The following is a 13,119-nucleotide window of genomic DNA, read 5'->3' on the forward strand; positions in this document are numbered from 1 at the left end:
CTGAAAAAAGGATGTGTATAAACATTATCATAGTATTATTTAAACAGCAAAATCTGTGAGCAACTCTAAGGTCCTTCAATAATGAACTGAAATTATACTGAATCAAAATTCAATGGAAGGGTAGTGATATAGCTCAGTGGTACAGTGTTACCTAGCATACTTAACACCTTGATTTAATATCCACAACATTCTTACACACACACACACACACACACACACACACCCACCACTGGTAGATGGCAGCCTTTAATAAAGGGGACCCAGAGGGTTAGAAGAATAGTCCGGATGAATAGAGCTGCCTAGCATACACCAAGCTCTGGGTTTGACCCTAGCATTGGAGAAGTGCAGGCAGAGGGAATCACAAATTCAAGGTTATTCTCTATTACATATCAAGTTCTAGAACTGCCTGAGATATGTGAGACTCTGCCTCAAAACGTACAAAATAAGATAAAAGAAAATTTTTAAAAAAAGCAGCATTAAAAAAGAAACTGAGGGTGGCATATATGTATAACCCAAGCACTTGAAAGGCTGAGTTCAAGGCCAGCTGTATATGGCTATATATGGAGATGCTTTCTCAAAAATAAAAAGACTGGGCTAGGGGTTGGAGAGGTGGCTCCGTAGTTTTTTAATTGATTTTCTAAGACAGTTTCATATAGCCCAGACTGGTCATGAATTCACTAGGTAGCTGTAGTGGTCTGAATGAGAATGGCCCCCATAGGTTCATATTTCAATGGTTTGGTCCCTAGTTGGTGGAACTGTTTGTAAAGGATCAGGAGGTGTAGTATTGTTGGAAGAGGTGTGTCACTTGGGGTGGACTTTGAGGTTTCAAAAGACTTGAGGCATTTCCAGTTAGCTCTCTCTGCTTTCCTGCTTATAGGTAAGGATGTGAGCTCAAAGGTATTGCCCAGTGCCCTGCCTGCCTAGCTGCTACTATGCTCCTGGCCATAAGCTACATTCCCAGGCCTCATTAATATTTTAACAAGAAATTACTGTTTGAAAAAAAGACTAACATTTTATTTAAATGTGTACATATTTTGAGCCAGTAATTCTATGAACTTACCATAATAAAATAATGGTGGTTCTGTACAAAACTTTGTAATTTCATTTGAGCATGTTTAAGACAGCAGAGGTAGCAGGTAAGTGTCCCATAATACAATGCATGCCATTACATTAGGTCTATACATCAGCTGTCAAATGTTGTTGCTATGGGTCTCAGTAACATTTTAAACTGCACTGCTGAAATTCCAATTCTCATGGGTACATTTCATGAGGGCAGAGAACACTTGCAAGTTTTGTTGATAAATTACCACTGCCAAAATTGTGACCAGAGCACATTAAGGTATGTAGTATCTGTAGAATAGATGAAATTTTAAGAATTACAAAATAAGAGCCACATATTGTAAAAAATCAAAAAATCAGGGGCTGGAGAGATGGCTCAGTGGTTAAGAGCACTGTCTTTTCTTCCAGAGGACTTGGGTTCAATTCCCAACACCCACATGGCAGCTCACAACTGACTGTAATTCCAGTTCCAGAGAATCTGGCACCTTCACATAGATGTACATGTAGGCAAAACACCTGCACATAAAATAAAAATAAATAAAGAAATAACTGAACTATGTATATATATTAAAAAAAGCAAAAAACAACAAAAAAACAATAAAAGTATGCCAGGCACAGTGGCCTATGTCTATAACACTAGCACTGGGAGACGGAGGCAGGAATATCATGCGCTCAGGTGAGCCTCGGCTACACAGTGAAACCCTACCTCAAAAAGCCAAGAAATAGGCTGATAAGACACTCTGGTGGTAAAGGGGCTTGCCTGATACCCTAAGCTCCATCTCCAGGGCTCATGACTGAAGGAGGGAATCAATTACCTAAAGTGTCCTCTCACCTCTACACATGTGACCCCACCAATACACGCAAATAATAAAGGAAAGTTAAATTTAAAAGTACCTAAGAAATAAATATGTAAATGTACAATCAATAAATACATGTATAAATTAATAAACACACACACAAAGACACACACACACACACACACTCTCCCAGTGGCTCTCTCTGGATGAGTGGTTCTAGGATTTCCCCCTGCTTGTCTTTCTGTACTTTATAAATTTTCCTCTACAACCTTTCTCAATGTTTTAAAAGAAAAAGAAAAACTGCAAGGTCAACAGGAAAGTTTCAAAAGCCACAAGCACACTTCTGGAAGCTTCTCCTAGAATGTTCCTCACCCCTCTATTTTCGGGCTCTGGCCTCTGGCCTTGAGGACGAGGAGGAGTCTTCTCTCTGAAAAAAAAAATTGTACAAAGTAAGGCCATCACAAAATATTGTGAGCTGCTCTCTGTGAAGACTGACCCACAGGGTTTGGGTGGCTCTCCTGTTTCAACAAATAAAACTGCTGGGCCAGGCGGTAGTGCACAGCCTGTAATCCCAGTACTCAGTAGACAGAGGAAGGCAGGCTTTGAGTTTGAGGCCAGCCTGGTTTACAGAGTTCCAGGACAGCCAGGGTAACACAGAAACCCTGTCTCAAAAAACCAACCAAATAAACACACAAAAAACTGCTCTGGCTTAAGCAAATGCTGGCTTAACTCCATTCTACCTCAAACCAGGAAAACCAGCTTGTTCTGAGAGAGCCACCAGTTTACACAACCTATCCTTGCAACAGAGATCTTGACCCAAGGATGGTTATGAAAAAATGGCCAGTTGCCTTCCCTGGGATTGCTTGATATGAGCTCATGGGTGCCAGAGATCCCAAGCTAGACTAAAATAACAGGTGGATTGTCAGCTGAGAGGGTTAGGGTTCAAGGTCTTTCTGATCTCCCTCTATTAACTTCCATTTGGCCTCTGTTACTCTTGGGCTAGTATCTCACGCTATCTTACTTTTGCCTCTAGTTTGCAGACTCTCATCTAAATAGCTTGACTGAGAGTTTATGGCACAAGTAGGCACAAGGCAGGATGCAACCAATACTAACAGGTGACAGATCCCACCTTGAGACACAATCAACACAACATAATGGGGGGGCATTAGTGTGGAGGCGGGAATACGGGTGAGGGCAACTCATATGGAGAAGATCACGTGAAGGAGAGAACTTGAGGGCTTTCCTAAAATATGGGCAGGAATCAAGAAAAGGCTGCAGGAAGTCGGGTGGTAGTTTGAGTAGGTAGGAGCAGAGAGCATAGAAGACACAGCAAATCCAAGTGTGACAAACGTAATAGGACAGCCCTTTAAGAGAAGTTCAGGACGTCTCGTGGACAGGAGATGGGAGTCGGGAGAAGTGCTAGAAAAATTAAGATAGTCTTCTGAAAAGGTATAGATGCCAGATCAAAAGGGCCACCCCCAAAAGTCATCCAGACTTCCTGGTCCCTGTCTCCCCAGATTCACATTCACCGGTGCTGCAACCCCACTCCTTAGTCAGGCTCCTGTTTCCCAGGGAGGGAGTGCTTTCACAATACTCTGCACACTGCAGGCTACCCGCTAACTGGGTACCTACTGGCAGATGACACTGAGCAGCTATTGAACACTGGCCAGCACATGTCAGCTTGGCTCCTCTCCTCTCTCAAGCCCCATTGTTCCCATGTGACTTTCCTCTTGACCAAAATGCCTCAAAATCAAGCAGCCAAGGGTTAGAGTGCTAAATGGATGTGAATTCATGTCCAAGTAGGAAGTGAGTATCAATCAAGTCTTTACCTGGGATCCTGCTGCCCGGTGCTGCCCCTGCCATAGAGTGGGATGACCTTGTCTCGGCTGATTCCAGCTTTGCAAACTGGACACACTTGTCTATTAGGTCTAGTCTCCAACCACTGCAAGTGAGAGAAAAATGCAAGAATGGTCCAAAGCTGTCCCGTCTTCAGTTAGTACAGTGTGGGAACATGGAGCCAGAGTCCGAAAATGGGAAACACCAGCTGGAGTAGCCTGAGTTGGGAAACTTCAGGAACCAAAGTTCTGATTTCTGTTCCTAGTATTGAAAAATTCTTACTGGGGTTAAAACCAAAACTGCCTTTAAATACCAGTACCTAAACAAGCTCCTTCTCTGACTCTTACTCTCTGGACTGTGAGTAGTGCAGAAGGAGGAGCTGCAAGCCTGAGGTCTTCAGGCAGGCTCCTGGGGTAAACAGAACTTACATTCAGGATCAATCATATTGTCATTATCTTGTTTTTCTTTCTGTGGTTTCTCATTTTTCTTAAAAAAATATTACTTCATTTTTAATTATGTACATGTCAGTGGAGGCCAGGGGTATGTGCAAATAAATATGTGTGCCCTTGGAGGCCTGAGGAGGAAGCTGAAGCTGGAATTCCAGGTGGCTGAGAGTATGGGAACTAGGAACTGCACTTGGCTCTCTGGAAAAGCAGTAAGTGCTCTACCTCCTGAGCCACCTCTCCAGCTCCAATTTCTCATCTTATAGCATTTCCCCGATGGTGTAACCTGACATCAGCACATGGATGTGTTAACCACTTCTGGGTCGCTTAGTATTAGATAGATTCTGCTTATTATCTAAACTTTATCAATGTTTTATACTAAAACATTTGTATTTTATTTTCTTAAAAATGAACAAAAGATTATTTTAAAATGTTATACTTGTTTTTTCCTTTTTTTTTTTTTTTAAGGCAGAGTCTCATTCATTTGAAGATGATGCTGAATTCTTACCATCACGCCTTTAGCTTCCAAGGCCTGGGATATAGGAGTATGTCACCACGCCTAACTAGTGATCTCTTTCTGGGCACTGGATGGTTTCTCATGCATATTTTCCCAACCTTTACTTACTTTTAGCACTAGGGATTAAACTCAGAGCCTTGCACATAATGAGTATACACACCATGGATGAATTATGTCCCAGCCCCTCAATATTATTTTAGGACATAAACTGCACCTCTAGACATGGAGATATAAAGTTCACCATATGAATATGAGCCAAAGACTCAGGGATACGGAAATAACAGCATCTCATGATTTTATATACTACATTCCCACCTGTCGATGGTCTCTCAGAGCTCATGCCACATGTTCTGCCACGTTTATTCTTTCAGATTGGTTTGGGTCAGAATGCTCATCCCTAGTTCCTCCCTTTTCCCCCCTATGAGGATCAGTCAAGTCCCTGTCCACCACCTACACCCTCTAAGCCACCAAGGAGTGTGCTGCTGAACTTCTGACACCCATGGAGATAGAAACCTGGCTGTGATTGTTCACATCCAGTTGCCAATGCCAAATCCAGTTCTTAGTGAACACTAACAGGTTTTCATAATAAATTAAAACAAAGGAGACAAACTTTCCTCTTCTGCAAAAGCTATCTATGGTTACCAAAACATTTACCTCTTCTCAATGATTTCAAGATTTTTTAGGAAAGTGAGGTGTACTGATATGAAAGGAGTTACCTTTCTACTTCTTCAAAATTTATTTTTATCTCAGTATGTATGTGCTGGTGTGTGTGCAAGAGTGTGTGTGTGTGTATACCATAGAGGTGCTGGAGCCCCTGAAGCTAGAGTTACAGATACTGGGAAATGAAATTGAGTCTCTGCAAGAGCAGCAAACATTCCCAACCACTGAGCTGTCTCTCCAGGCCAGAAGTTATCTTCTAGAAGTTATCTTTTATAAATAAATATATAAATTCAGAAACTAAAAATAATCTAATAACTGAGGATGTGGCTTAGTTAGCAGATCAAGACATTCTGGGTTCTCAGCACCACATGAAGTGGGCACTGTGGTGTGTACCTAATTTCAGCCCTCTGAGGCAGGAAGATTTCAAGGTTATCCTCAGTGAGCTTGGGACACAGGTGGTTTCAAAACAAACAAACAAACAAACAAACAAACAAACAAAAAGGCTCTAACATTATCAAACTCAACCTATTTTCAAATGAGCCATTGAGATACAGAAAGTGGCAGTCAGCCAAGGCCATAAGGGCTATTCTATTGTTGGCAGAATCAGGTATGAAATGACCTCTTATTACATCAAATACCTGTCAGTGGGCAGGTGTTTAAAAGGGCAACTGAGCCCAGAAGCAAGGGAGATTGCAGCTTCTGACAGTAGTCCCTTGAGACGAGGGATGTCTTGTGCAACTATAGCTGATGAAAGACAAAGTAAAATGAAGTACATCTTACCTGATGCAAACACGGCCAACTAGAGAGTCCCCAGGGCAGCCAATCATCAGGAAGGGAAGCAGGAAGAAGGAGAAAAATGCTTTCATTAGCAGAAACACTCCATGAGTAGGGAAGACATCAGAATGGGGTGCCTGGGGTGCTGTAACCCCAGTGAGCCTTCTTCACAGGGATTCCTGGCATCACAGATAGAAAAAGGAAGGGAAGGCTAAACTGGATATAGAGGCATATATCTGTAATTCCAGCTCGTAGAAGGTAGGGATAAGGAAGGATCAGGAGTTCAAGGTCATCATCTGCTACTTAGTAAGAATGGGTTCAGCCTAGGCTATAGGAGATCCTGTCTTAAAACAAAAACAAAATGAAAAGAACAAAACAGGTAAGAAAAGGCTAAACTCACAGGAAAAAAAAAGAGAGAGTAAAGAGTTAAGACTCCAGTCTCTAGCTCAAACATCACTACAAAAGCTGACTCCCTTGGCCCAGACAATCCAGGCACAATTTACCCATAGGTTAGTCTTGGAGAGATTACAGGCTCTGAAGAAATCCAATAAAAGCCAGGTAGTCTTTGCAGGCAAAGTTAAAGCACACAACAATATAAACACAAACACACACACACACTCACACTCGCAATTTGCACCAATGTCAGCGGGTTCACAGCCTCCTCTGCTCATAAGTGGTATATGGATTCTCTGTTATTTCAGATCCATGTTAACAAACTATGTTTCTGGCAGGAAGCTGTTTAAAGTCCAGGCCTATTCAAAGCATCTTTGAAATGGAAAGGATGGAGAGGCTACTCAGAAAAAAGGGTTACTATCTCCATCTTAGAGAGTTGCTGCCTAACACTGCTTTTTATTTATTTATTTATTTTATTTATTTATTTAAATGCAGGGATTCACCATGTAGCCCAGACTGGCTTCAGACTCATGATCCTCTGCTGCAGACTTCAGAGTACTAGGTTTACTTGATTTTATTTTTATGTGTATGAGTGTTTGCTTATATGCATGTTTGTGGACTACATGTGTATACCAGGAGCCCACAGAAGCCATAGGTTATTCCCCTGGAACTGAAGTAACAAATGGTTGTTAGCTATCATGTGGCTTCTGAGAATCAAACTTGGGTCTGCTGGAAGAGCATCTAGTGTTCTTAACCACCGAGTCACCTCCTCAGCTCCCTTCAGGGCGCTAGGATTACAGATATGTACCATATCCCTGGTTCTAGTATCTCACTTTTTAAAAGGAGGAAGCCAAGGTGCCAAACATGTAACTTACATTAGGACAACAAACTCTCTACTGCCTTTTCAATACCTAGCACTACATAAAAAAAAAATGACATTATAATATTGAGGAACAATTACTCATTTCCAGATTTTTAGTATTTCTTTTCTTATTAATAAATTAAGTCAACAAATATCTACTACAACTTACTATGTGGCAGCCATGGTGTGTCTCACACATCATGTGCCTTTTCTAGATGAATAAAAACTGTGACTTAATCTGAACCCAACACTGAGCTTATGGTGACACGAGCCCTCTACAAATCAGAGCAGGACTCCATTAGAGCTCCCTTTAGTATTATGAGGAGAAGAGCAAAGCTTAGGCTGTACTAAAGGTGCGATTCCAGAGCAGGAAGCAAAGGGAGGGCTAGAATTTCGAGGTCAGTCTGGTTTACCTGTCAACTCTGTCTCAAAACCCAAACAAACAAAACTAACGATGAAGATTTCTCCCATTTATGAAGCAACTACTGTGTGTCAAGAGAGTGGCTGAGCTGATTTTTATTTTGTCATTGGATGATCACCAGGAGATAAAACCATTCCTACTTTACAGAAAAGAGAACCCCTGATGTGCAGAGAAGACACTACAGTCTGGGTGAAATTGCTTCTTCAAATCTGTTCTTTTTAATGGTACTCTGCCTCTTAATTCTGTCATTTTGGTCTATCTATAAAAACAATTAAGTCAAAACAAAAAATTTAAAACAAAAAAGAAAAACCTCTGCTCCATTTTACTAACTCACCAATAAGTTTACCTTTATATATTGCTGAGAATTTAAACTTTTGTCACCATTTTCTTGCACAAAAACATTAAACCGCTCTATACCTCTAGGTTTGGTAATCTGGTTGAGCCTCCACAGCCATTCTTATTTTTTTTGGTTTTTCGAGACAGGGTTTCTCTGTGGCTTTGGAGCCTGTCCTGGAACTCGCCCTGTAGACCAGGCTGGTCTCGAACTCACAGAGATCCACCTGCCTCTGCATCACAGCCATTCTTATTTCCTAACATCTCCAATCCCCATCCAGGGTTCTGCTGAGAGGAGGACGATAGCTCGGGGACTCAGAAGACCCAACAGTGCACAGATCCACACCTAGGAATGGCACACACCCTTCATCTTATTTACCATTATTTCCCCTCAGCTTTCAAGGCTTCTCCATAGGCTTCAAAGTCTAGCTCAACATCTCAGTAGAAAAAACAACCACTTCTCAACATTCACCGAAGTTCTCAGAGACAGCAGGGATTTCTTTAAGCATGGAAACCAGAAGGACACAGACCTTGCTGCTTCATTTCACAACATACATATTATATATAGAACAATTACAATCATAGCACACACGCTATGTGCTCTTTTAACATGTTTACTAGTTTTGGTTCACTCACTCAATATTCATAAATAAGCCTGTAAAATGAGGCAGAGTGCATGTAAGCACCCTGTCTAAGGTCACCCCTTAGGGAAGTGGCAGAGTCAAGACAGAAGACGGGAAGTTTGGCTACACAGTCCTTGCTCAAAACCACTATGCAGTGCTGTCTACAGGCTCATCACAGCAAGTGGCAGTAATGCTCACTAAATGGGGTTACTGCTGGAGAGATAGGCAGACAACTAGGATGGGAACAGGATTTGTCCTAGGTTACCCAGAACTTCAGCAGTAGAGACGGGATGAAAACTGAGGCTTCCTGTCCCTTGGGTCTGAGTGTATCAGGGCTCAGTATGAGTGAGACATCTGCTCCAAACATCTTCTGTACATAGTGAGACATCTGCCTAGGACTTGGTAGGGTGTCCACAGAGATGAAAGGAGGGAACTCACCAGAAGAGGTGGCCACACAGGCTGATGACAGCGTCCTTGGCTGTATCCAGGCATATGTTGCACTCGAAGGTACTATCCTGCCCTCCACTCTCACCAGTGCCATTGCTGCTGCCACTGGGCCCCCCTGCACTGGAATTCTCAGTGGATGCAGAGGCCGAGGGCCCCTTACTCGCCATCGCTGACTGCCAGCAAAGATTTCCGTGAAGATTCTTCAGACAATCCTGGAAGGCAGAAAGCACTTGATTGTTCATTGCTGCAGCCCACTTCCTACAATGTCCATGTCAATGTTTCTATCTTCTTTCAGCTCCACACAATAATTACGATTGAATTTGGTAGCAGATTTCCCAGAGGGCTGCAGGGACAGTATCTGTGGGGCTATGCCTTTCTCATGAGTTGCTCATGAACATGGCCCAAAACACATCTCATAAAACACAAACAGAAAAATACTGAGCAGCTTCTAAAAGGTTCTCAACAAAGCTCCCCCATTTATATTTATATTCTGTATTAACCATACCAGTCGATAAATATATGCTCCACTAAACATTAAGTTGAACTGTCAAGCTATCCTTTAATTTTGGACAACTTTTATATTGACTAGGAGAACAGACTCTACTCAAGACTGTAATTGGTATATGGCAGAATAAAGAAATTCCTGTGACTGTCGAAGATTAGGAAGCTTGGAGTAGCCAGATGATGGTCTCTAATACTTCCTGCCAGATGGAATACCACTTACCGTATTTTGTCTAGATTTATCAACACCCTTAAAGAGGTAGTTGTATCAGTGAAGGAAAAGTTGTCTATCCCATACCACCCAAGGTCATCTGGCAAATCCATGATCTGGGCAATCCTGGTCACTTCAGAAAACAGCAGACTAAATTATCTGGCCAGCTGACTAAGGTGGGTTTGAGACTAGGATTCATGGCACACTATTTGTATCCAAACCACCACATTGCCATAGATAAGGCTGGTCACCAATAGCCCAAGGAAACATATCACAGTTGACCAATTCCAAATCAAAAAAACAAAAACAAAAACAAAAAAACAAAACCAAGGAAAGACAATGAGATCCATACAAGGGATACCCAGGGACTCTGAGAGCACATTAAGAACCTGTCAGGAGCCTCATCTGTTTGTTCTCATTATCTCAGAAATTAGAAGCAGGAAATACCACACTCAGAGAACTGAAGCTTAGAATCAGTCCAGCCTCCAGCTTGCTAGGAACTACACTTTATCCTGCTATGCTTTTCTCATATGTAAAATGAGAACTCACCACAGGGTACCTGAAGACCACCTTGATTTCAGCTTCCAAAGTAAGAAAAGATGAAATCCCCAAAGCTGGTTTTCTCTGACCAAGAAGCCTTCTTTCTACTGCTTCTTCCCACGGCAGACTTAGAGCTTAGGGTTCATGAACACCTCTCACTACAACAGCAGCTTAGCGACTTGAGCAGGAAAGAGGCCGGCTTTCCACCACTTTTTCACTCAGTTACATCATTTTACATGATGTCCCAGAAGGGCAGCTGGCTGCTGACAGTAGCAGTGTCTTGTTAGCTTCAGTTCCAAGACCTTCTCCATGGTGGAAAGCCTCCTCCTCTTTTATAACTGTGTGTGTGCATGTGTGGTATACTGGGGAATAAATGTAGGCCCTCACACATGCTTGTTAGACACTAAGCACTCCACCACTGAGCTATAAATATCCCCAAACCCCAGTGTTTCTTTGTTGAAAAAAATCTTTTTGAGATTTATTTCATTTTATGTGTATGACTGTTTTGTCTGCAGGTATTTATGCGTGCCACATGTGCACCTGTTGCCCAAGTAGGTCAGAAGAAGAAACTAGAGCCCCTGGAACTGGTGTTATGGATGGTTGTGAGCCACCATATGGGTGCTGGGAACAGAACCCAGGTTCTGTGCAAGAGCAACAAGTGCTCTTAACCACTAAGCCATCTACCCAATCACCTCCTTGTTTGGAAAAAAAAATCTTTTAAAATTAAGAACTAGCTGGGTATGGTGACACAGTTATACTCAGTTAATACTCTGGACATTTAGGAAATTGTCAACTGAGAAAAAAATCAGCCAAGTTAACAAACAAAGAAGTGGTTTTGCTTTTGAGAAGGGTCTCTCTGTGTAGCCCAGACTGACCTGGAACTCACAGGGATTCCTGCCTCCTGAGTGCTGGGATTAAAGGTATGACCACAACACTCAGTCCACTAATTAGGACTATAACCCAGGAAAAATATATTTAAGCAGTCTTAAAAATGTGTTCTGAGGTCAGGTGGTGGTGGCATACTTTTAATCCTAGCACCCAGGAGGCAGAGGCAGGTGGATCTCTGTGAATTCGAGGCCAGCCTGGTCTACAAAGCGAGTTCTAGGACAGCTAGAACCTCTACACAGAGAAACCCTGTCTCGGGGGAAAAGAAAAAAAAGTGTTCTGAGGTCTTAGAAAATTGTATCTTTAAACTGCTAAAGGATCAAAGATTTCATTGCTTTTCAGGAAGTATGTCTTGAAACTGATTTACCACCCAAGTGGTAAAGGCACTTGCTGCTAAGCCTGACAACCTGAGTTTGATCCCTGGACCTACATGGTAAACCAACTCCAGCAAGCTGGCCTCTGACTTCACGGTGCCACGAGCAGCATGTCCCCACACATGTACACCATATACAATAAACAAGCAAGTGTAGTTTAAAAATTAAAAAAGAAAAAATCGACTGAATACAGTTTCAGTTTCTGAGCAGTTCAGCAGAGGTTAACAATGTTAACAAGGTCAGCTCCCATCTGGGGTGCCTGTCTAGCCTATCCAAAGGCTTAGCTAGGAATATGCCTACGGTCTGAAGAATGGACTGATTGTTCCATTTTGGGTCTCAAACAAATGCTCATCTGTTTTGTTTTTCTTGGCAGAATTACTGTTAATTTTGTTGGGTATGGCTGCACTATGTAACTTTAAAAAAAATTACCATCTGGCCTGGAGAGATTTCTCAGTCAGTAAAGTGTTTGCTATGCAAGCACTAATGCCCAAGTTTGATCCATAGAACCCACCTAAAATCATCAGGGATAAGGAGATACGACTGTAATCCCAATGCTGGAAGGGATTCCTGGGGTTTGCTAGCCAGCCAACCTAGCCTAATCAGGCCAACTCTGGGCCAACCTATGAGAAACCCTTAGCCAAAAACTAAGGCAGCTCCTGAGGAAGAACATGCAAATATATATGCATGAACACACTCTCTCACTCTCTCTCTCTCTCTCTCACGCACACACACACACAATATACACACACACCATCTGCTAGAGGTACATACAAAATATTTATTAAAGAATAGGATATTTGGGATTTACTTTATAATATTCCAAAAATGAGGCTGGGGAGATAGTTCAGTCAATAAAGTCTTGCTCAAATTTGAAGACCTAAGCTTGGGTCTCCAACACTCACATAAGTAGCCTCCTCTCGCTCTACTCCAGAGACTGGAGCAACCATGGGAGTGGTCTGCAGGCAAAACCTCCACCATGAGTCTCCTCAATAAACCCGAGAGTGAGATGACCACAGAGGAGCTGCAGAAGCGAGGGAAGGAAGAATTCAACACAGGCCCCCTCTTGGAGCCCACAGTCAGTCAAGAACAACAGGCATGTGCTCATTAACTGTTGTAACAACAAGAAGTTCCTCGGACAGGTGAGGCCTTTGACAGGCACTGCAACATGGTGCTGGAGAATGTGAAGGAGATGTGGACTGAGGTCCCCAAGAGCAGCAAGGGCAAGAAGAAGTTCAAGCCTGTCAACAAGGATGGCTAAATCTCCAAGATGTTCCTGCGTGGGGACTCAGTCATCCTGGTGCTGTGGAACCTCCTCACCGCTGGCAAGTAGAGTAGGGGTCTCTTTCCTCTGTGGGAGCCTGCTCCCAGCCCTTCCCAATGGCATGGAAATAAAACTCTGTGTTTTTTTGTTAGAAAAAGAAAAGAAAGGAAGGGAGGGAGGGA

At 42.5% G+C, this 13,119-nt stretch overlaps 1 protein-coding gene and 1 pseudogene across 2 annotated transcripts in view; one reads left to right on the forward strand and one right to left on the reverse strand.

Annotated features, from left to right (window-relative positions):
* Nucleotides 1-13,119, reverse strand: part of Rnf185 (ring finger protein 185) — a 38,659-nt gene that overhangs the window by 7,508 nt on the left and 18,032 nt on the right. The window contains exons 2-5 of one of the 2 annotated variants that reach the window (XM_005366102.2): nucleotides 9,157-9,377; nucleotides 6,093-6,111; nucleotides 3,686-3,798; nucleotides 2,229-2,283 (exon numbers count right to left, since the gene is read on the reverse strand). In XM_005366102.2, the coding sequence (XP_005366159.1) occupies nucleotides 2,229-2,283; nucleotides 3,686-3,798; nucleotides 6,093-6,111; nucleotides 9,157-9,332 (363 nt within the window). In that variant the 5' untranslated portion in view covers nucleotides 9,333-9,377. Of the gene's footprint in view, nucleotides 1-2,228; nucleotides 2,284-3,685; nucleotides 3,799-6,092; nucleotides 6,112-9,156; nucleotides 9,378-13,119 lie in introns of those variants that run through there. The other variant, XM_013353397.1, reaches the window with a different exon arrangement.
* On the forward strand, nucleotides 12,645-13,006 carry LOC101995410 (annotated as a pseudogene).

Source organism: Microtus ochrogaster, unplaced genomic scaffold (genome assembly GCF_000317375.1).
Source record: "Microtus ochrogaster isolate Prairie Vole_2 unplaced genomic scaffold, MicOch1.0 UNK6, whole genome shotgun sequence".
Classification (NCBI taxonomy): domain Eukaryota; kingdom Metazoa; phylum Chordata; class Mammalia; order Rodentia; family Cricetidae; genus Microtus; species Microtus ochrogaster.